Source organism: Falco biarmicus, chromosome 11 (assembly GCF_023638135.1).
Source record: "Falco biarmicus isolate bFalBia1 chromosome 11, bFalBia1.pri, whole genome shotgun sequence".
In the NCBI taxonomy this organism is placed as follows: domain Eukaryota; kingdom Metazoa; phylum Chordata; class Aves; order Falconiformes; family Falconidae; genus Falco; species Falco biarmicus.
The window spans coordinates 21585622-21609445 of NC_079298.1; the positions used below are offsets into that span (position 1 = coordinate 21585622).

The 23824-nt window shown below is 36.6% G+C and overlaps 2 protein-coding genes across 5 annotated transcripts in view; one reads left to right on the plus strand and one right to left on the minus strand.

Moving 5' to 3' along the window:
- MTF2 (metal response element binding transcription factor 2) overlaps positions 1–9367 on the plus strand; it is a 28625-nt gene extending 19258 nt beyond the window's left edge. For all 3 annotated transcript variants that reach the window (XM_056355222.1, XM_056355223.1, XM_056355224.1), the window contains 6 exons: positions 2436–2503; positions 2897–3067; positions 3691–3799; positions 3969–4027; positions 4207–4311; positions 6462–9367. In XM_056355222.1, coding sequence (XP_056211197.1) covers positions 2436–2503; positions 2897–3067; positions 3691–3799; positions 3969–4027; positions 4207–4311; positions 6462–6816 — 867 coding nt within the window. In that variant the 3' untranslated portion in view covers positions 6817–9367. The remainder of the gene's footprint in view (positions 1–2435; positions 2504–2896; positions 3068–3690; positions 3800–3968; positions 4028–4206; positions 4312–6461) is intronic.
- A 5459-nt stretch (positions 9368–14826) lies between these two features.
- TMED5 (transmembrane p24 trafficking protein 5) lies at positions 14827–23711 on the minus strand. Of its 2 annotated transcripts, XM_056355232.1 has the most exons (5): positions 23465–23711; positions 21136–21233; positions 20332–20515; positions 17678–17925; positions 14827–15634 (listed from the first exon to the last, which is right to left on the minus strand). In XM_056355232.1, the coding sequence occupies exons 1-4, from the start codon at positions 23654–23656 to the stop codon at positions 17707–17709; spliced, it is 693 nt and encodes a 230-aa protein (XP_056211207.1). In that variant the 5' UTR covers positions 23657–23711; the 3' UTR covers positions 14827–15634; positions 17678–17706. The 2 variants fall into 2 exon arrangements, with proteins under 2 accessions (XP_056211207.1, XP_056211206.1); XM_056355231.1 differs by having other exon boundaries at positions 14827–17925; positions 23465–23710.
- Between the last annotated feature and the right edge of the window lie 113 nt (positions 23712–23824).

The window sequence follows — 23824 nt, forward strand, 5'->3', positions numbered from 1 at the left end:
ATCCTACTTATATATGTCTTTTCAATGTATTCATACATCTGTAATGCATTCCTACTAGCAGCCACAATTTGAGAATCAAATGTCTGTTCTTGGTTGGTTTAAATTACTAACTGCTTTCCATAAATAATGCAAAATAGTTTAAAATACATGTTTAGTCTAAGAGTGTCAATAGTGTCTTAGAAAGACAAGCAAACACTTAAGCATTACTAAAAAAAACCCCAGTGTTAGGAAAAATGTCTGGTTTACTTAGGGATATATGGTATCTCTTAGCTAAGTCATATCAAGTCAATAATTCTGTCACATCAAGCCTCAGGTTTTAATTAAAATCTGCAGTGTAATTCTCACACCATCTTTTCAATAGAATGAAATATTCTGGCTGTCTTGATGTGCAGTTTAAAAAATAAATCACTGCTTTAATTTTGACTTTTGTTTCTTGTAGTATTGAGAGAAATAATGTTTATTTCATATAATATAAATTTTTTTGATTTAACATAATTGCATGTCAAAATGGCCATCCAGAGCAGCTGTGATGAGGATGAGGGGAGTAGAGCTATCTAGCTACCATTGACCTGGAACACACATGCTATTTTGAAGAATTTGGAAGGCTACAGTTCTCATTTTGTGCTGCTCTTGCCCCATTCTGCTTTCTAGCCATCCATGCTCAATCTGTGGAAAAACACATAACTAAGGGGGAGGAAGGAGGGGGGAGATCCAAAATAAGGAAACTCACCTCTTTGGTACTTTCACTTAATATTTCTGCACCTTGAAGGAAACTATTATAAGTCTGAAGACTACGTTTTTGAAGCACTAGATTCTGAAGAAATCCAGAAAATCTGTGTTGAGGAAATCTTCAAGAACTTACTCTGAAAATATTCTAAATATTTCTCACTAAGTTGAGAAAAAATGTGTCGTAAAATTTGAGGCAAATGTGGTTTACTACTTTGGTTAATCTGGCTGCTTTATTAAATGCAACCTTGTCACAGGCAAAATTAACATCTACAATATAATGGTTTTAGGGGTTTTGTAATATTCTTAGACTGCCATGATGCTTCGGTTTCTTTCTGTAGCTGCTTGTAATTGAATAAGAGGAAAAGTGTTTTTTTTAACCTTAGGTAAGATAGGAGTAAACAGTGGAATTACCAGACCTACTAAGCCAGTAATTTAAAGCATGTTATTACTTAGAATGCTATAAATATATGGCAGTTTACTATAGTTTTGTGGCTGCAAGGCCTCTTGATAGCAACACATTGTACTGAATACGTATAGTTAAGATGTGTAAAAACAGCTGTCACTTTGGCTAAAATTGGTTGAATATCTCCATTAACTTTGGTAGTTAGGCTGACTGAATCTTGCCCAAAATTGTGTGAAAAGATTGATTTTTATGAGTGTATTTACTCATTTATTCGTCTGTTAGCACATGTAATCCTTCAAGCATATCTGTCTATTCTGTTTGGTCAGAACTGTATTATTTAGGAAGTATTCAAAGTTTTTTTTTTTTTTTGAGCTGCAAATGTTGTACCATCTGCTCTGTAGTACTCATAGTAATAGTGAAAATTATAAACTGTTGGTCACCTCTATAATTAAAGATATCCAATTGGCTGTGCAGTAGATATATAAGTAAAACATTTTAGCATGGCAATTGGAAATATGGTAGCTTCACTGGAATTCAAAAATAGTTGCGTCAATATAAAACAAATCAATTTTATTTTAAATTGTTACATATATGTTGTGTCCATTTCTTTATTGTCCATCACCATATGTGTTCTGCTTTGTCTCTAATTCATAAGTATGCAGTTTTTCAGAGAGAAGAATCCATATTTTGGTAGCTTGATGGGGACTAACTGCTTCAGGCTTTGGTGCAAGAAGGGAGGTTACACTGGGTCTCAGTAAAAAGGGCATGAAAATGAATTCCCCGCCCCCAAGCACTTTTCTGGGCCTCTTGCATATTTTTGTTTTGGTATCATTAGCAGTACTGTTGGCAAACATGGGAATTAGGTCCTGTGGCAGGATTTTGATTAAAACGATCACAAATACAGTAACTAAGTTGTTGTGCCAATATATTTATATTCTGCTTGCCATCAATTTGGGAGTAAATAATGTCACAGAAAAATTCTTTTAAACAGTCTTGAGAGGGAAAGCTAGTATTAAGTTCTTTGAGTATATTAGAATTCTTTGTGAGATTTTTCTTTAACTTCTTACAAGTGAAATTCCAATTCTTTGATTTGAGGGCTTGATCCTGGCATGAATTCAGTGGATGCAAATCACAGAATATATGCAATAATGATTAATATCCTTTGGGGTTAGGCAATTTCCACAGCTAATACTTCATTAATGTACTTCATATACAAATTTGTAGTTACAGTGACTCAAAGTAACTAGAATATTTCTGTTACTAAAGAATTTGACAGGTTAAATGATTTCTTAATACTTCACAGCTGGCAGATACACCAAAATCTGAAAGATATGAGCATGTACTGGAGGCATTAAATGATTACAAGACCATGTAAGTTGTTGGTACTTTTTGCTTTAAATGTTGTTTGCCTATTTGATGTCATATAGATTACAGTCTTCAGTCTCCTTTGCTCAGTTTATCTGATAATCACTTTGGCTGCAGATAACACTTGAATTTTAAATACTGTTTCAATTTTAAACAATAACATTGCATAACTATTTGAGTGGAACCTAAATCATGAGAAAAAATTTGTTTTAACTTCTGTGCTCTTCCACTTCCCCTTCTGTATTTGAGAGTGAGGATTGTGTTAAGGGAAAGAGGGGAATAAAATAGCATTAGAAAGAATATTCTAATTTGCATAGCTTTGTTTTGCATGTACACTGTTAATTTAAAAGTTGCTTTACCTGTGGTCAGAATTCTAACAATTAATTTAAAATTATCTAGGTTTATGTCTGGAAAAGAAATAAAGAAAAAGAAGCATTTGTTTGGCTTGAGAATTCGTGTTCCTCCTGTGCCACCAAATGCTGCTTTAAAGGCCGAGAAGGAACCAGAAGGAACTTCTCATGAGTTCAAGATTAAAGGCAGAAAATCATCTAAACCAATCCCTGATGTGAGGTAAAATAACCCAGTCATTCTAGCAATGTTATGGTAAATTTGGGCTACTTTTGGGTACATTGAAAAGGCCTTTTCATTATAGAATGTATTTCTTTAAGTGTAAAGGTGACTATTTGTGAGAACAAGCTCTTTGAACAAATTTAATTAGTTTTCTATTAGGATCCTTCTAAAAAAACCCAGACATACCCAAGATGAAATTTAGCAGTAAGAACAATAGAAAATATCTCAACTTTGCTGCCATTTGGGAAACAAAATCTGTCTTTCTGTAGCTCTGATACAGTAATCCAACTAGAATTCTAAATAGGAAATCTGATGTGAACTTGTGACTTGTATTAGTAAATGTGCCATCATATGAATAAACAACATTTAACACTTTTTATTCCTCTTCAGTATTACAGAATCAGTAATGTTGCTAGAAAGATCTTGTATCTGTTAATGTTACTGTAGAGGCAAAAATGTGTAGCTTTGTACCTGACCATTTTGACTTAACTGAGTAACCTAACCTAATTTAATGCAGTGTTTTAGGAGTAGAAATCTAATCATGTATTCATTGCCGAAGGAAAATATGTATTGAATGAAAAGTACCTTCAATAATACAGAACAAAATATAAATTTTCTTCTAGGGAGATAAGTAATGGTATAGAAAGAAAGGGGAAAAAAAAATCAGTAGGTCGTCCACCGGGTCCCTATACAAGAAAAATGATTCACAGAACTCCAGAGTCGTCTCCTCTGGTAAGGTTTTGGATATATTTTCTTTTTCCCTCTACTGGATTATCGTTTTTGAAGAAAACCATAATCGGTTAATCTGAATCATGATATTCCCCCATACACCCTCAAACAAAATTGATATAGCAATTAAAACTGAATTTGAAGTACTACTGTTTTTCTTTTTTTTCCTTAGGATAATGAACCAGTTCCAGTGATAGAGAACCCAGCCTTGGAATTACCCTGCGCTGTTGGGTAAATAAAAAAAAAAAATTTAAATAAATAAAACCCCCAACCAAAACCACGAATAACACTATCACCCCCTAAAATATTGTAATATAATGTAATTTATCTGTTTGCTTTTGAAATATCAGCTCAGCTTTCAATATAAGATTCTTTTCATTACATGGCAACCCTGTTATCTTGCATATCAGGAAATCTGATGGAACTGCACATTCATCCAATACCTCAGATGTGGAATCCACAGGTGCTGCCAGTATGAAAGAAACTACCTCATCTAGCATTTCCAGACATTATAGGTAATTATTCTATTACTTTATCTGCTAGAAAGTTTAATATTTGCAATATATTCATTTTAATAAAATATCCTGAAAGGGGGGAGAAGAAACGATTCAGCAATACTTCACCCTTAATAAACAGAACTTGCAGGGATCCTACAAGAGAAGTCTTGCCAGAGCATGATGTGTAATGTTTGAGGTCTGGTTTCTTAAAAGCTGAGGTTTTGTTTTACTTACAGTCAGTTCTGAACATTTTGGCTACTTCTGTGAAATCTAATCTAGGCAGTTCCAATGAAATTACAGTCTACAATGTTAGATTCATGAAGATAGGCACTTGGATGAGAGACTCAAACCAGCAACTCAACACTTAGAGAAAGGCAGACAATTTTTTAATCATCTATGGCCTAGTCATTGCCAGTCTTGTTTTGTTGCTTGGGTAGATATTTTTGTTGTGTGTGGTTTTTTTTTTTTTGGTGGTTTGGTTTTGGTTTTGTTGACACTTTTGCAAAACAAAAGTGGAAGTTAAATTAGGAGGTTGACTTAAGTCATGAGGCAACCGTAGTAGATGTGAAGTGCAGGTAAGGTTATTGTGGAACTGGTGGGAGGAGAGAGAAGAATTGAGGCTACTGCAAAGGAATATGACATAGAGGTTGGGGTAATTCACTGGAATTTGAAGTAATGAGCAACTGAGACTCAGAGTAGAGCTGTAAATTGCATGGGGAAATGTAAAGGAACAGGACAAAAGAAAACTAGTCTTTATTGGTGCTGCTTACAACACACTGTGAGGGGTTTTGTGCTCGCTAATTACTGTTCTTTGTTGATGTAAAATATGTAGTTAAGTTACATTTACTGAAAAGAATTAAACTCCATAAACGCTTCCTGAGCTTAGTTTTTTAATAAAGGCAACAAAAGAGCTGATGCGTACCCTGAATTAGTTTTAGCAGCTTCTGGTTTTGTAGGTTTGTGTATTCATGTTAAAGAATACCAAGTATGCTGTGATTTTCTACAGTCAGTGGAGCATGAAAATTTTTTGGCACAGTCTTCATAAATAAATTATTAACTATAATTGACTTTTCTACAAACATTGTTACTTGAACTTTTCCCTCAAGTTCAGCGAACATAAATTTCTCTTTTATTGAGGTACGTGGATCCTCAATCTACTTATTTTGTCTCCTCTTTCTGGTTCATGCTGTCAGCTGCTTTCATGAGTCATTTTTGTGTGCATTACTGCTACAAATGGTCAGTCCTCAAAAACTCGTTTAAATTCCAAGACTTCTGAAAATGTTACTGAAGGACTGCAGTCACTGTTTTGTTTCTGACCTTTATTCCATTTTTTTATGTTAAAAAGATGTGCTGTTTTCCTTGTTGTGTTACATAGGAGCCTGGAGCATCGAAGTTCATGTACCATTTAATGTAGGAGTCATCAAACATGTTTTAGTATGTGCAAATTAGATGCAGGTTTTTACATAAGGATTTGTATCTTGGACGCAAAATTGGATAATACTAGTTTATTCTTAGTGTCAGAAGTTTTCTTTTTTCATTACCAGACATAAATCTGTGCATTTTGGTTATACTTATTTTTCTGGCCACATGTAATAAATCTTTAGAAAGTGATGTGTACTATAGAAAGTTGTGATGTAGAATAATTTTGCAATATTTTCTTCCATATTTCAGATTAACATTGAGATAAATGCAACTTGGAGAAAAAATTGTGCATACATTCATTTTTTTATTTACAGTCTTAACTAATACAAAATGTCAAACTTTTATACTATAACTACTGTAATTGAGGCCTACCTGTGTCATAAAGGTGTATTTTTAATTTGCAAATTTAACTCATTTGATGCAGACTTCTGTGAAGACTGGTTTGGTTTTTTTAATTTGCTTAAGAATGGGATCAAGCTGTATCAAAATAGGACTCTAAAGACATCTAGGCATGTTATATAATTTAGCTAATCTTTGACATCATCTGATATTGGCATAATTTTCATTATGTAAATCTTTATTTTGCAAGTGCTGTATTTATAGTTGCCTCTGTTAGGCAACAGATGTTTTTATCAGTGATAAATAAAACAAAGAAGTTACAGTTGCATGGAAATAACTGATAATAAAGCATATGTTTTGAAAAAGTTCCTTGGAGTTAAAGCTTTTCTGTTTGGTTTTCTTAATAGTTTATCTGATTCGAGAAAAAGGACTCGTACAGGAAGAACTTGGCCTGCTGCAATACCACATTTGAGAAGAAGAGGTCGCTTTCCGCGAAAAGCTCTCCAGACTCAAAATTCAGAAATTGTAAAAGATGATGAGAGCAAGGAAGATTACCAGTATGATGAACTCAATACAGAGATACTTAACAACTTAGCAGATCAGGAGTTACAGCTCAATCATCTGAAGAACTCAATTACTAGTTATTTTGGTGCAGCAGGTAGAATAGCTTGTGGGGAAAAATACCGTGTGTTGGCTCGTCGGGTGACACTTGATGGAAAGGTGCAGTATCTTGTGGAGTGGGAAGGAGCAACTGCATCCTGACTGTAGGACTGAACATTATGTTCACTGCACTGTCATCTGTAAGTACAGTTCATAATGCAGAGCCACAAGAGAAATGTGTCTTTAAATGTGTTTCTAAAAACAAAACAAAACCAGTTTAGCCTTAACATGTAACTGTTATCATTACAGCTCTTATGATAAAGACTTATCTTTTTAAAATCTGATCTGAAACTTAAATTTTTTAATCTGAACGTTGTTAGATTGTTTTAGGTTGGGATATTTTGGGTTACAATTACTTAAAAATGTGCATGGTGTTAAAAAAAAAAGACATTTTCTAGAGAACATTCCATGAATACAGTTATTGTGATTTAGAGAAAATACTATGTAGATAGCACAAATCTTTGAAAAATTTTGGTTTGTTTTCTTACCCAAATGTTTGCAGAAATGTATTTCTATTTCAATACTTTCTAGATTTCATAAGTGCAGTGTATATAATGCCTACTGAAGACTGTAAAATACTAAAGTTTTCTTTCAAACAAAGTGTAAAAAAAAAAAAAAATATATTGAGCCTGTAAATTGCTCTGTGACCAGACTTCATTGTTGTCTTAATATATTCTTTGTGTGTGTGCGTGTGTGCGTGTGTGTATATACATATGTATATATGCACACACATACTTGTGCGTGTATATATATGTGTGATTGTGACCTATGCAATACAAATTATGGGATCAGGCAGCTTCTGAGATTACATCCCATAATTCTTTTTTCAGGAATAGTTGCCAGTATTTACACAGCAGCATTTCTTCTCAGGCTTATTGGGTGCTGTTGCTTCCTATGTACTAAGGAAAAGTGTCAAACAGTGCAGCATGTTCTGGCAATAGGTGGAGTCATTGATGTTCATATGCTGTAGGTAATATATTCCATTATTTCCCATGTGAATTAACTGTTAAAAAATAATGCAGAATCTGAACATTCTGGAATTAACTCTACTAGTAATAACAATTGGAAAGTTATTGTGGCACTCTGTAAATTTTGTGTCCTAGTTATAAACTAAGCTGACAGGAGTCGCACAGGATTCCTACATATCTGTAGAAACAGTCATATTGATAAATGTAGTATGAACAAAGTGTATTATTGCACAGGGTCAACAAACAGTTTGTTGCCATTTGAAGTAACATTACTGATTTTATTACAACATTACCTCTTTTGTTTTTATAAAATGTACTGAGTTTTAAATTGGTAAGTTTATTTTACTTGTTCGTTTCTTTTTTTTTTTAAAAAAAGGTCAAAAAAGTCTCTTGCCAGTATTAGATGGTTTTACTTTGTCTGCTACTTTTTGAGGGGGTTTTAGCCAAAGAGTAAACAGAAGAATATTTTTACTTTGGTGGTTATTCCCTGTACTGCATAAGGTTAGTTTTTTTCATGCTTACAGTTTACCACCAAAATAAAATTATGTAATAGTTAAAAATGACAGAGTGGTTTAAAGTGTACTGCCTGGGTTAGTACTTATTTATTCCATTACTTGATTATTTAACTTTTTCTGCTCATCTTGAACATCGTGAAAGGGTGATAAGTTTTTTTTTTTAATTTTTTTTTTTATGTCACCTTATAGCCAAAGGAAGCAGAGAAAGCGTTTTATCCTGTGCTTGGTTTAGGCTGGCTGGGTAATATTAGCTTTATAAAAATGCTAATTAAAAACTGCCACTTCTGTTTACCTTCACTAAAATGTGTGAGTGTTTTTCTCACACCCTCGGCTATTAATTTAATGTTGCCTTGCCTATAGCTGCAATATTTTGATAACACAGCAACTTCATGTTAATTTTTGAATGTTTATATCTTGGGATAATGCAAAATGTAAAGCCTTTGTAACCGTACTCACACCATCTGTATCTGTCTTTATTGTTTCACTTTATCCAAGTCCTTTAATTCTAACTGAACACCAGCAGTATTTTTCGTAAAGTTTCACTTAAAGATAAATATTGGAATGGAATGTACTTGGGGACTAGGGTGGGGTGGGAGAAAGTATTTGTCAATCTTAAGCTCTCCATAGACTTAACTATTGTGAATGTTGTTTCATTTTTTTTATGGTGGTTGACTTGACTCTGATGTTCAGTTTGTATTTTTGGAATTGCTTTTTTCTTAGAATTAAAAGACCAACATTAAATGTGTGTATTTTTTGAGAGAGAAGAATGAGTTTTGATTCTGTATTCTTGTGAAGTACATACTTGGTGGCATCTTCCCATCTGCTGTTTTTCAATCTCTAGCTTTCCTGTTACTGTCCTGGAGACACTTGCCCTGCACATAGACACTAGTGTTGGAGCTATGGTTGAGGGATGCTTTTGTTTGTTACAAGGTGTCATGTACTGGAAAATGCTGCAATAGTGCTGCTGAAGATACAGCTAGAGTAGTAATTAAAGCACACCTACAAATGCCTTTCTCTCATTCTATGTGAATTTCATTGTATGTAGTAATGGAGTATATAAAGGAAAAAGACAATGTTGCTGTATGTAATGATTTCATTTTGGTATGACTTGATCATTGTATGTATGCATGTGTGTAAATATATGTAATTCAACTTTGTGGTGGTCACTGATTTAGAACCATTTCTATGTGTATTAGAGCTAATATTTTTCCATTATATTTTATTTGTATTACAGTAGTATTGGTGTAGGTGAAGTTTCTCTTGAGGCCATTCTAAAAATGTAGGCATCACATGAACAAGACAGCAAAGAAATTGGCACATTACTGGTCAGAATTGTAAAATAATCATCATGGCAAACTACTTCTCAAATCATTGTTCTCAACAAAAACTTCCAGAGGAATTTTGAATAAAACCTATGCTTTTCTATGCATAACAGGTATTCTGAGTGAGATTACAAAGGAATTTTCAAAAATCTGTCAGTGCACTATGTGAAATGAAGGTCATTATTTTCATTTAAAATGAAGATGTAAATATATGAAAAAAGGCCTTGAAGGTGAAGATAGCTTGTCCTGGGGGTGGAGGGAAGGGAGTGGAGGGGACGTAAGTGGATAAACTTAGAAAGAAAAATTAAATAATCTGTCTCTTTAAAAACACCCTACTAAAGTGATATAGTGTTACATTTCAAAAGGAAATTGGTGAATGGAGATGGAACATGCCAAGGCTGGAGACAGAGCAATAATTGGAACACAGTGATGAGGATGAACTGGACAGAAGCATCAGTTCTGTGCACAGAGAGAAGACGACGAATCTTGCAAGAGCTATGCAGGTAATGTTTTCAGGCTTCAAATTGTGTCACTTCTAGTTCCCCCACATCTGACTGAGCCAAAGTAACACTGCAGTTAGGGGTGTGATGGCAGAAAACTATACTTTCTAGAAATGGAGAAAAGGGTTTGGAATTATGAGTTGTATCTGGTTGATGAACTTCAGCTGGTGGCTAAACACCCATGTGGAAGTGTTGGGTCTATTGAGATCCTGGGTTGGTCAGAAAAAAAGTAATGCATGAGGGGGAAAAAAAAGTTCCAAGTCGTTAACCTAAAGTTTGTACAAAAGGCTTTTTAAAATGTGGGTGTTGTGGGGGTGTGTGTGGTGTTTTTGTGGTTTTTTTTTTGTTTTTTTTTTTTTGTAAATTGGATCATCTGTAGGTAAGGTATAAGGAAGAAAAAAGTGGGGAAAAAAAACTACTTTGGAGTCCCTAAAGAAAGTTGAAAGGGGATCCATTGTCTTCTAGTAAAGATAATGCAGGAAAATGAAAAGAAAAGCAAAAGAAGAGTATGAATAGAAGCTGTGGGCAGTCTGAGAAAGAGCTTGGAATTAAGATGCTTTTGCTAGTTTTTCAGTTTTATCATTCAGTAACAAAGAAGCAGAAGATTGTATTTTGTCATGATGTGTTTCTGTTTTGCATTTTTGAATCCCTTAATGTTCCTCTGAGCTAGCTCATCTCTGCTATTTTTTAATCAGATGTTTTTCATATTCTAGCACTGAGGTCCGTATACCATAACATCAGCAGTTGTTCTGGTTTCATTGATACCAAAATACTTGTGCCTTGCAGATACTAGTTTTTCAAATACAGCTGTAGCTTGTTTGCTCATGTCCACTTCCTCCTAATCTGTTCGCTGATACTATTTCACCAGTGTGTATTTCTCTTTTATTTGTGCTAATTTATGTTTCCAGCTTCTGAATTTGACAGTGTTCTTTTCCTGTTATTAGCTATTTTGTGTTTGGCGTTGATTAGGAATCCAAAGCCCCAGGGAAGTCAGTCTTCTGTACAATGTCCAGTGTGGTAGCATTAACCTGCCATCTTCACATCTGCAGTCTTACTCTAATAAGCTTGTTCACTTCAAAACCTGCTTTATAGCAAGAAGCTAATTTTTAGTTATATCGTGCTCTAAATAAATTTGTTCTGTGAGCACCATTTCAAAGCACTTTGTTTGTGCTCTGCCATTCCCTAATGAATATTCACAAAACAGTTGCTGTTACTGCATTCACTCGTGTAATCATCCAACATGATAGTTACTGCTTTGCTATATATGTGTTTCTCGTATTAATGAACGTTACTAAGGTTTCCTACTGTGTTTTCCACCTGCTTGCTCTGACCTAGTGTTGGCAACTTTGCCAATTGGTTGCATGATAGCAGAGACTGGAAAGCTCTAGGATAGTAAAATTCTGGAGATTATCAGCAACAGTTAGAAATTCAGCAAGAGGAAAATAATGAGTAATTGGAAAGGTTTTCAGGCTGTAGGCTGTTAAAATATATTTGTAGTGGCAGCAGGTGGAAAAGGTGAGCCTAAGAAGGGGAAGAATATAAGGCAGAACTAATAATTGATTGAGATAACAATGCAGAGTTCCTAAGTTAGGTGAAGTGATGACAGACTTAGAACTGTCCTTTCTGATAAACTGAGTAGGGCGACTAGCTGGTTTGTTGCAGGAAAGTACGTGTACATATAGGAATATGGACTATGTATACTTATGTGTAGAGATGCACAAATCTGAGAAATACAGTGAGGAACAACTTGAATGTATTAAAGACTTCCTTCATATTGTAACTTACGTGGGCTGTGAAATGCTTATTAAAAAGACAGCCTTTGGTGGACCGTAACAAAAAAAACCACACCACCACACCAAAAAAACCCACCCTCCAACACCAACAAAACCCAAACCCAAATGACCAAAACCTAATTTAATTCAGTCTTTGTTGTCTTTCATCATGGTTTTTCTTCTCTGCTTGTGTAATGGTCCCAGGTACTGTAGGTGTTCACTTGCCCCACAGTTACTCAGAGGTAAGTGCTGAAGCTTTAGAATGGGAACTCCTGTTTGTCTGGCCACATGGTGCTTGAGCCTGCTTCCTTTTTCCTAGTCTTGTGGTGTCATCCTGTGGGAAAGAAGTGACTGGCAAGAATGATTTCAGGAGAAGGCAGCATAAGTGAATAATGGCTGAAGCTTGCTCAGGGCTTTGCAGGTGGGGTGTGGGGTCTGTTTTTGCTCTCTTCCTTTGTCCACAGAATGAAAGGTCTTCTCATTAACTGTTTGGAACTGGGATTGATTCAACTGTCAGACACTTCTTGTATGGATAGTTATTGGGTATCTGACTTTAATTGATCTATTTTTTTTTTAACCATTTCCTAATCCTCCATCATAATGGAAAAATTACCTTAATTAGATGGTTCACGTCAGGTCCTTTAACATAATGTTGAAATGAAGATACAGATTATAGATAATGTGCTTTTAGAACTTCTCTGTTGGCAACCTTCTATGCTTTCCTTACACACCTGTATTCCAATTTGGCAGGCAGCAGATGGAGAATGAAGAAGGATACCTTGTTTCCAGAAGCTTGGTACACACAAAGGGAAGAAAGGGATTTCTGAGCTCTATGGGTTCCAAGTCTGTACAAGGCCTCAGCAATAGCAATTGATAGCATGAAAGAAGATGATGTAATTCAGATGCTTCTGGTGGAATTTCCGCAGCGTAGGTGTGCTTCCTACTAAATTGTTTCTTACTTTGATTATTTTATTACTATTTTATCTTCACCTGTGACAAAAATCATTATATTTAAGTAAACTGTTAGTTTTGAAAACAAAATCGTACAATAAGGCAGATAGCTTTTCATCTGCTCTTCAATAATTTATGAATGTGGTGCTTACTTGTTGCTGTGCTAGCGTTCCCCCTGTGTGAATAGTGAGTTTCTGCAGCAGGGTACTAATGAAGTGGGGGGAAAGCACGGAAAAGGAAGGTCTTAATGTAAGCCATTTCCCAACAGTAACTAAGGGTTGTACGTCTCCTGTCTGGACCAAAAGTTGCTAAGTTTTAAAATGCAACAGTCTGAAAGAGAATTGTTCTTTGAAACTGGGGAAGGCACAGGAACTACTGGTTTTTAAAGACGTCAGGTATAGCTCAATCTGCTTAGTTCCAGGCTGCCTTAATTAACTGTTGAAGGATAATGAGTCTTTAGGAGAGATTGCCATGTAAATATTTATTTTAAAAATAGGAAAGGAAAAAATACAATTGCTGTGGCTGGTTGAATGGAATGTTAACAAGATCGTTTTACCACCATGCCACATGGTCTTGGACTCCAAGGATAGTGCTGCAACCTGACAAATGGAGTTAAACAAGTGCTGCACTGCTGAGTGTGTGAGATGCAACGGACTTGTGCCAGTGTGAGGTAGAAGTTTTGTGTTGTACATAGAAAGAAGTTAAAGCAGAAGGTGTCATAGCTCCCAGTGTGTGCTTTGAGACCAGGAAAAGGGGCTTTAGCATGCACTTCTGATGTCTGTCCAAAATAGCTTTTGAGATTTTTCACTGCGCATGTACCTTTTCAAGGCAAACCACTGTTCTACCATCAGTTAGTTGTATAATCTGGCAGCATCAAGTACCTTCTAGTGTTTCATGGTATCTACTTCATTGATCCAAAGCACAGTACAAAAAGGAAGTTCCTGTTTCTTTATTTGAACAATGTGGTTAGCAGGCTTCCGGACAAGCCCTGGTTTCTCAGGAGTCTTGCAAAACGGTAAACAAGCCCGTGTTTGTCATGTGTATTACTTGAATAAGCAGAAAAACCCACTCTAAAACTTTGAGCTTTTAATCTCAGAATCCTGCTTATTCTCATGTGAATAATATGAAATTATTACTTATTAATAACTAGTAATACCTTACACTGTGGGATTCTTAATTGCTACAGTTTGATATTCTGTGTTACTGCTTTACTATTTTCCTTCTATTTTACTGTAGGTGTTTATTTTCTAATCAGAAATGAAAATAGATTGCAAAATACATTGTTTCTTTAAAGGAGACTATAGGAATTAATGCAAGCACTCAGCAGGTCATCAGATGATGTCAGTTGATGTTTGTTGCTGAAAAGCACATTGATTTTTTTAATTCTTTTTATAGATTCATGTGACTTACGTGCATGTTTGTGCGTTTCCAATTAACAATAGTAAGTTAGAACAACGTATCAAAACCTAGCAAGTATCTCCTGTAAAATCCTTTCTAAAAAGTTTGTGAGCAGTACAGCACTTTTTTGAGTTCAGCTGTCAATTTGCTGCTTTCTGTGGTATCATGAGCTTTAAAATTCCCATAATCTCTTCCTTGGGATATTTCCTCTCGCTTTTTTTTTAGGTGAGAAACTTGGGACTTGATTTAGTTACTAAAAAGTAACATTCAACTAGACAAAAAAGTCACAGGTACCGATTTAATACCAAGCTATTTTGACTTAGGCTGGCCTGAGGGTCTGTCTCTTGCTTTGAACACAGAACTTTACTAGGCTCCATAGTATCCCTGACCTATACTATAATATTGCACAAGATGGTCCTGACATGCATCTGATAACTTAAACTTGATTTATTTTCTGTTACAAAGATCAAAAGATCAGAAGTTGGTGTTGCTCTGATCTGACACCTTATGTAACTCTTACTTGCACTGATAAAATTGATTTTGGGTTACAGTGATTAAGAACAGAATTTTGAACACTGCATGAGGAAGAAATTAAAAAGCTGCATTATTAGTAGCCGAGCATCCTTGCTCTTTTGCAGCATTCATAGGCAAAGCATTCTTTAATTATAAAATTAAGAATACAAACACAGGTTTAAACATTTATTGAAAATCTCAAGAGTTTTGCATAATTTTATTCAACATCTGTGAGTCTTAAAACATTTAATTTTGAATTAAAAAGTCCATCAAGAAAAAAATTAATTTATATTCTTCTTTGTAAATTTTACACAATCAAAAGCAATCTACTCTGTGAAATCCAAATGAAATTTTATTGTGGCAGATTTAAATGCCAAAACCTTCACATATGATAAACATGTTCCAGCTGCCAAAGCCAAAGCGTGCAGTTACCTTTTATAGTTATTCTTTGTTTCATTTTCTATAATGAACCTTGAATGGGGAGAAAATACAGTCAGAGCTCTTAGTTGCAAAATAGTAATTTTTTCCAGATGAACTCTGCTGGCAATTGTTGCGTTACTGGCCTTACTGTAGACCAGAGGCTGCTATTTGCAATCAGAGAAACTGCTGCAGTTAAGTCTTTTGTCTTTGATCCGAGAAGTCTGTGTTCATTAGCAGCTTAAGATAATACACCATACTGTTTCACCACTGGATGTATAACCACTGTCAGAGAGGCACAGCAGAGCAGCTGGGGAACCTAATCCCTTGAGGTGCACCTGGAAAACTTGGCAAAGCTCATCTTCTGGAGGTCTAGGCCGAAATCTAGACTAGTAGCTTTGTTATAAGAGGTAGATGTCTTGGTCACAGCTTCACAGAGCTGGTTCAGCACTTTGCAGATGGTCTGTAGCATCATGCTCATGGTGATGCAAGTGAAGATCGATCTCCTCTGCTAGCAAAAGGGGCAGAGCTCTACGAATCTTGATTTGCCTGTCTTGAAGGGACCTGACCAAAACATTTGAAGTTGACTTCAGTGAGCTCTGGCTTGTGCCCTTATGTAGATATGTGGTATTTTGGTACTGGGAGATGGTACAGGGAAATGGCAGAAAAACATATTTACTACTCTAGCAGAAAGAATCAATTTTTCCTAGACTGTCCTGATTATAAATTTTCTGGAATTAGTTTTTATAATAGAAAGCATCACGTGGGAAAAGATATGTAGAACCCTAAAGGGAAATAATTTTATTTTGGATAAAGCTTTGCAGAAAGAAAAAGTAGCTCGACAGGCTTTGGAGCCCTCTATAACAAGTTCTGTAAGGAATAATAGTTTTGCTTATAAAAACTGCTTAGAAATATTATTGCTAGGTCCCATTGTCTGAAGTTGAAGCTGAAGTGCTATTTGTATGTACTGTAGCCCTTGCTAGTATCTGCTTCATTTGAACAAAGTGTTTCTTCATGCATCTATTGACCCTGCTTTATCTCCATAAAGTAATATTTAATCACAGAAAATCTCAAAGTTGCAATTCTGCTGTTCATACCCAAATGATCAAACAACAGGCAGAACACTAATCCATACACATTTTTTAAATACTTTCTAAAAAACCCGCAGGGTTTAAAGAGTTTTTTAAAAAAAAACTTTAGTGACAATGTAGTTTGAACCATTTACAGGAAATTTCAGTGACTTGGCACATTGTTGTTTGTTTTTTTTTACAAAGCCAAAAACAAACTAACTTTGAATTAAAATTCTCACACACCAGGGGTTTCAGTAAAAATTCTCCATATCCTCATTACACTGTTAAAAGCCACTTAATCTAGAAATAACAAATTACTGAAGTAAGGCTAGCTTTGCCTTAGTTAAGAGATGTTACGTATTCAGTTGACCCTAAAATTTGAAGCCTCTGCTTACTGCTCATTTAATTCATGCCTTACTCATAAATAGCTAGATACAGGAATGCTGCTCACAGGAATTATGTACTTAGACAGCTAAAAGACTTGTGAGGGTGAAAAAAGGGAAAACTTAGATCAACAGCTTTGGTTTTCATGCCTGTGTAAGTCACCCTATTAACTACTACATTAGACATAGATGTAGTAGACAAATTAATAAAAAGCAAATTGGCAAATACAAGGGATTTTGAGTATAAAAACTAAGATAATGTCTTCACATCTGTAACACAACCCCTTTATTAAAGGGAAAGAATAATGTAAGAAATGACTTTTTGAAAATTATCTAGTACATGAGTTTACAGTAACTAAAGAGGTTGCAAACCATGCTTTGTGTGTGTTAAGTGACTATATGGTAAACAAATTATCTCTTGACTCTCATGAAACAGCCAAAAAACCCAGGGTTGTACAGGACAAAGATTTGTGAACAGGAATTGCACTTACTTTCACCAATTTTTTTCAACACTGACTCAATTTCACATTGATGGTATTTTTTTAAAGTGCTGATGCTAATCATATGTATATAGAGAGTTCTCATTTTGTTCTCACAATGTTAGCCCAGTGTTTCTTCATGATGCTTTACAGCACGAGCTGTGTTTTTTTTTTTAAGTACATGTAACTTTGAAGATAAATGACAGTAACTACAGACTACCCCTGTGGGCCCCAATCCTGTAAACACTTAGGCACATATATAAATTCACTCAATTTTTAACAGCAAATAAATCTGTGTCTAATTTTACCATTTAAAGTTTTATATGAACATGAAAAAAATTACAGTATTAACATTACTTTGCATGTGCACTATGCACAAGTTAGTCTAACAATCATTAACAAATGCTACAAGTACAAAAAAAAATTGTTAGTAGCACTTGCAAAAATAGAAGTTTGGGGCAAGGCCTTCTGTTCATGTTAGGAAAAAAAAAAAACCAAACCCAAACATAAAACCCAACAAACTAACAAGACCATCACCACCACCAAAACACAACCTAAAAGCCCAACGTGAACTGAAAACCTTGTGTCTACCACCTGTTCAAAACAATCTGAAAGGTCATGTTTTACTTTTTTTCCTTTAATATAGTAGTTTATTGCTCCCCTCTTTCCCCATACCTGTTATATTGTTATGATCATACTGAATATTAAGTTCTACTTTTCCTTTTGTCTTCAAAGAGACTTTTCAACATGTAAACCTGAACAGCTGAGACCACCACCATTACTCCCAAGTTGACCATGGACCAGAAATTAACTCTGTCAAAGTTGCTTTCTTGTATATTTCGGTCACGAGCCTCAAATGCTCTGAGCAGGGTTTGAATCTGGACGCTTTTGCTTAATCTGGCTTTGACACTGTTGATGGATTCCTGGTAAGTAAAAAAAAAAAAAAAATTAGAAGAAAAAAGGACACCTGAATTAAATGTATCACTTGCAACACATACAAAATACTAGTACTGTATTACCACCTATAATCTGATTTCATGTCAAGTAGTTAACTTCATTTTAAAATAATACATCTCATCAGTTTTCATTAATTTGTCTAGCCCATTTATTGTATATTACCTAGAAAGGCTTAATTAACTTAAATAACATAGAACATAAGGTTCTACAGTATTTTTTTGCCTTTACGGGCTAGGGAGGTGGGAAAGACATCAAACCAAAAATCAGGTTTTTAGTATTCCAGGTATCTTGGCAAAGTGTGATTCCAGGTATTCAGACAAGTAAAAGCAGGGATCTCTAGGGAATAAGTCTCAAAACAAGTTACATAGTACAAGACAAATGTAAGGGTTTTTTTTCCTGGATAAGCAAAACAAGACACTTCTGATGCAAACTACCATCAGGACTATAGCTTTAGCAAAAGAAAAGTAACACAGTAATGTTATATTCCTATCTTTTTAAGGCCTTCACTGTAGTAGCTATAAACTGCTGCTTCAGCTTTGAAAGGAAAGCAAAATTTTGACTATAAGTTGTGAATAGGACAAATGGAGGTCCTACAAAGGATACACAGTGTGCCTCAGGGAACAAGAGGAAGTACATGAACACTGGCTATTAACAACAGCAGCGCAAGATCCACTCCTTATTCTGTATTTACAAAGTAAACATCTGGTCCTATGATCTGTTAAAGTTTCATCCACAATGCAGTAGACAGTCACAACCTAAAAGCTGGTCTCATGAAGTGCTAATTTGTTCTTGATATAATCATGGGACTGTGAAATAACTTTTAGTGTTAAGAGTAATGTCTGTAGGAACAGGAAACTATAAATCACAAAAAAAAAAAGGTTAAAGCCAGCAGTTACATTTTCTCCAGGGGACACTTTCTCTGTTGCATATTTAATGGATTTCAAAAGAGCTATTTTTGGAAGTCAAGTAATTTTATGGTACTAAAGTTCATACATTACACAATAAGGAACATAACCACCATAAAAAAGCTTTAAAAATAAGGCATAATTCCCCATTTTTCTCAGTAGATGTTGTTTATCTTTAAAAAGTTAAACTAGTAAGTGTTTATCTAAGCCCTCGCAGAACTTGGAAGTAAAATGGTAACTTGACTAAGTAAACAGTGGCATCAAATAGTAATGATGACTTTAAAAAAAATACCTACTTTATAAAATCTGCAAGGGTCTTAAAGACAAGTTCTGCATTTATTTTTCTGTTGGAAGAGATAGCACTGTGTACACAAGTGGTTATCAAATCCATATAAGTACTGCTTGTGATTAGCGGGACAGGGATTTTCTTCTGTTTCCCCTATAAACTTTGGGTTTTGTAATTGTCTTTATTGCCAATTTTAAAGATTGGGCCAGCTTTTCACATTCCATGTTTGGTTTTAACTGTTTGGAAGTGTATTGCACATCTGTAAAAGATCTTAAATCTTGTTTGTTTAAAAATATGCATTTTGTTTGTTGCAATGAATACAAACAATGTCATTCTCTGCACCAATGTATCCAGTGAGTGCTTGTGGATGTTAGTTTGGATTTTTGGTTAAGACACCTGTTGTCTGTAGCTGTAAGCAAACAAACAATGGCTTGCATAATCCTACCAAGCCCTAAGAACAGTGGTACAGGAACACCAAATGATCCTCTGCTTCTAAAGTACTCTCAACATGTAATTAGCATGAAAGTGAGTATAAGCTTAGCATTGGCTCAGCTGTAGTCATCATCCTACATCAAGCAGGGGTCAGCATGCAGTTTAAGCAAACATTACCATTCCCAGAATGTCTGCAAAGGTGACCCTGCAGTGTAGTACAGATTAACTGCTGTCCATTTTATTAGTTTGAAAAGATGGAATAAACTTCAGAGAGAAACTACTTAAGTAATATATAAATTATTGAAGATAGAAATATTAATATATACACTGGTTGGGGCACTTCTGCAAAGATGGGAAGAAGAGGCTGACAGTACTCTACTTTCAAATATTGATAAAAATCTGTGGAGTGATTCCAACTACATCATTGGGATTAAGCAATACTTTAGTAGTGTAAATATTAATTTTGTTGCTGCTAGGGTAAAATGTGCTCTTTTAGCAGTAGGAAGAAAAGAAGCTGAATTGGAAACAGTGCTTTTGAGAGCTAGGCAATTTCCTCTCTCTGATTAAGGGTCTATTCTGAAAATTTTCTCACACATCTGTGTACTAGACTTCACATATCAGTAGAAGTAATATATGGAACTGGAGTAGTTTCCAAGATAATGCACCAGAACAAGGGAGAATGCCTGAAGAACACTGAGGTTTTTTTCTGAATGCTCTTACATTGAAGATTAAAAAAATCAAACACTAACCAGAATGTCTTCCAATTTCATATCTAGGAGATCTGTGCCTGTTATGTATTTTTTCCAATCTTCCTGATCTTGTCCATCTTCTCCCATATTGTCCAGGATCAGTTCAAAGAAAATCACCTTTTCAGAAATGGTACTGAATGTGTTGTCAAAGCAGAACATGTAATCCCCATCTTCTGTTTCCACCCTGTGTATATAAGCAAAATGTCATTAACTGCACTTTGTGCTTGTTTGCAAGAAGTGTTTTTGTAAGCAACCGTGGAAATAACTGAATATGCTTTTTACATAAAAATAAAGACACATTACAGTCACAGCAAAACACTCTGTACAATCACACTGATCCTAAAGGCTTAAAATGAAGACAGCTGCTTACTTCAATTTTCCTTTATTGAAACTTTGAATTATTGTTAATCATTACAAAAGAAGCTACGATAACAGCAGAATTCTTATCAAAATGTGGTAATTTTACTATAGAGTATAAAAGGACTGGAGAAGTAGGGGATTTCTCAGCTTCCTATTTGTTTGACTGACAAGATCTTTTGATATTAGTTGTGAAGACCTTTTTCAACTCCACAGTAATTATTTGTTCACTGACTACAACAGCCCTCATCACAACAAAAATACCTTTCACTACATGGCAGGATCCATGTGAAAAGCACTTGTTGTTTATAAGAAGGTAACTTGTATTCTCAGACTGCCCTAATAGAAAGTCCTTTGTAATACGAAGGAGTAACAGGTACTCAATTTTTATTTGTTTAATTTGTTAAAGAAATCAGAAAAGTACCTTATGTAACACTTTGAACTTACGTGTGAACTCCATCTGATTTTCTTTCATCAAAAACCAGAGTTTCACCTTTCGGAGACAGTAGATGAAAATCAACATCTAATCCTGCTCCATCTAGAACCTGTGAAATAAAAAAACAAAACAACCCTTCTAGCCAGTGGAATCCTGTTTGCATTGCTAATGGCAACGTTTTTAGGTAAGAACTGACACAGAAGGAATCTGAAAGCTGAATTGGTCTGTATGAGTTCTTACCAAGTTAACTGGAAACAGACTAAAAACTGGTTCAACCCAAAAATATTTTGGCTATTGTAAATCTTAAACTAAATACGATCTAATCATGCCAGGCTGGGCCTATAGTGAACCTTTATCAATGGACAGGGTTAGAGAACCTTTAATACCTACATCTAAATGCTAAATATTATATTTCTATGGCAGACATCATGAATAGGTAAGTACCAGTGCTAGTTCAGTCATAGACATTTTGTAACAGGGGCCTGCCACTTACATGTATACACATACATATTTGTACAAATCCACAAGTTCTGCAGTGTCATCCCTAAGATCTTTGTTGGGTGAACTCAACAGTATAGAAGACAGGACTAGACTACTTCTGCCAGTCAAAGCTCTACTACTGACCTGCTCGCCATTTAATGCAGATTTAAAGGTCTGAATTCTCCCAGGGCATTTTCATTTCCCAAAGGCTGAGGGAATTGAAGGCATTTAGCTTCCTACGTTCATAGTAAGCGTATACAGCATTACAAAGCTGTATTGCTTTAACTGTGTAACATGGCTACACTTGTATCACCACATCTGTTACATCATATAAGTTCTATAGGGAAGGTAGTAAGTGGCTGCATGAGGGGGCAGAGGGGGATCACTTTTGTGACATTACGACTTAGGTCTGTACTAGGGCATTTTTATTTGCTTGTTTTCCAGTGAGCTATTTTAGCTCAACAGTCTGCTCTTGCTGAAATGGAGGGCAAAGTTTACACTAACTTAAAATGACACTAGAGACTTACCAAAACAGTTGATAAAATTAAAAACCTAACATAGTGATATACCTCCAGGGCTATGATGCAATCTAAACACCTGGAACAAGACTCTGTGTCAGGATAGGGTTTATTGCATTATGTTTTTGGAGAATGACTTGCATCCTAAGTTAAATATTCCAATGCTTTGGCCACTAACAATTCACCATAATTATGTACAAAATAAATCTGTTTCTGCTGACATAGAGACCTGCTTTTCTATGCATTAACAGAGAAAGATGAAATCATTTCTGGTAGCAGTAGTACTGAGAAATTTATGCTGGAGTAGAAAGAAATTCACTATTATACATATTTGTTCTCTCTAAAATAAAATCCTACTTTGTCAGTGCAAAATAAATTTGTTTTGCTAAGGGCTCTGTACGAAGCTTGAGAACCTCAATCTTTCATTCTTATTCATTTCTGCATGTAACTAATTAGAAAATAATCAGGAATTTCAGCTTCATATTTTTAGTTGGGAAGCTGAGGAAAAAACGGTGGGGGGACAGATCCTGGCCAATGCTGAGGCACAGTAGAAGGCTGGAAAAATACTCCCTGCAGCCTCCCTCACTGTGCTTGTTCTACTGAAAAAAATCTTTAAGGGGGGGAAAAAATAAAGGCAGGATCTTTCCTAGAGATATCTGAGGAACTCAGCTCTTCCCAAGAAGGACATCAAGACCTTAACGTTAGCCTAGATAAATAAGGCTGGTTTTGAAAAACGTTCAGCACTGAGATAGATAGTGTTTGATAGCAACACGAAGATGGTTAAGGACGGGGCTTGTGCACCAGCAACGGTGTCTATGCTTCAGAGCTGCTGCGCAAGGTCACAGCCGTTACCTTGCCACGGTTTTGCCGTTTTAAAAGATAACGGCCTCGCGTCTTGTTAAAAAACACCTGAATAATTTTTAAAAGGTATTCCTTTTGTAAAATTTTTAAAAACAGAAGTATGCTTTTCCTCCCGAGCGCAGAGCTTTCGATGCGGTGTGCCGCCGGCGGCGGGGCGGGCGCTGCCCAGGGCCGGGCGTGCGGACGGCGGGGCCGCTGCCCGGGGGATGGGCACCGGGATGCCCCTGACAGCCCGCCCGCCCGCTGGCGGGGGCCGGCGGCGGGGAATCCCCGGGGGTGCGGGCGAGCGCCCGGCCGCTGGAGCCTCCGCGAAGGGGTACTGACGGCCGCCCGGCCCAGCGCCGCCGACGGCCCGGGGGGCGGCAGCAGGCGGGACCGCCGGGCTCGCCGCGGGGCTGCGTTGCAGGGCTGCCCTACGGGGACCGCCCCCCACCTCCCGGGGCGAGCCCGCCGGCGCCGTGGCTGCCCTGCCCCGCCCAACCTGGTACTCGAGCTCCAGCGAGGCCTCCTTGCGCATGGGCTGGTAGAAGCACTCCTTGCGGCCGGCGGGGAGCGTGAAGGTGAAGTCGCTGTCCAGAGAGGGGCTGAACTCGGCGGCGCCGGGCGGCGGCGGCAGCAGCAGCGCGAAGCTCCCGAGCGGCAGCAGCACGCGGGGCCACAGCAGCCGCCCCATCTCGGCAGCGCGCGGAGCCCACCCGCCGTCGGGGAGGAGGGGAGGGGGGGGAGAGAGTTAAGGGTGGCCCCGCCCCTCAGCGCCGTTCCCCCAATGGCAGCCCCCGCAGCGAGGCTGGCCGCCCGCCCACAATGCACCGCGGCAGGGGCGGCACGGGGCGGTGTCGCC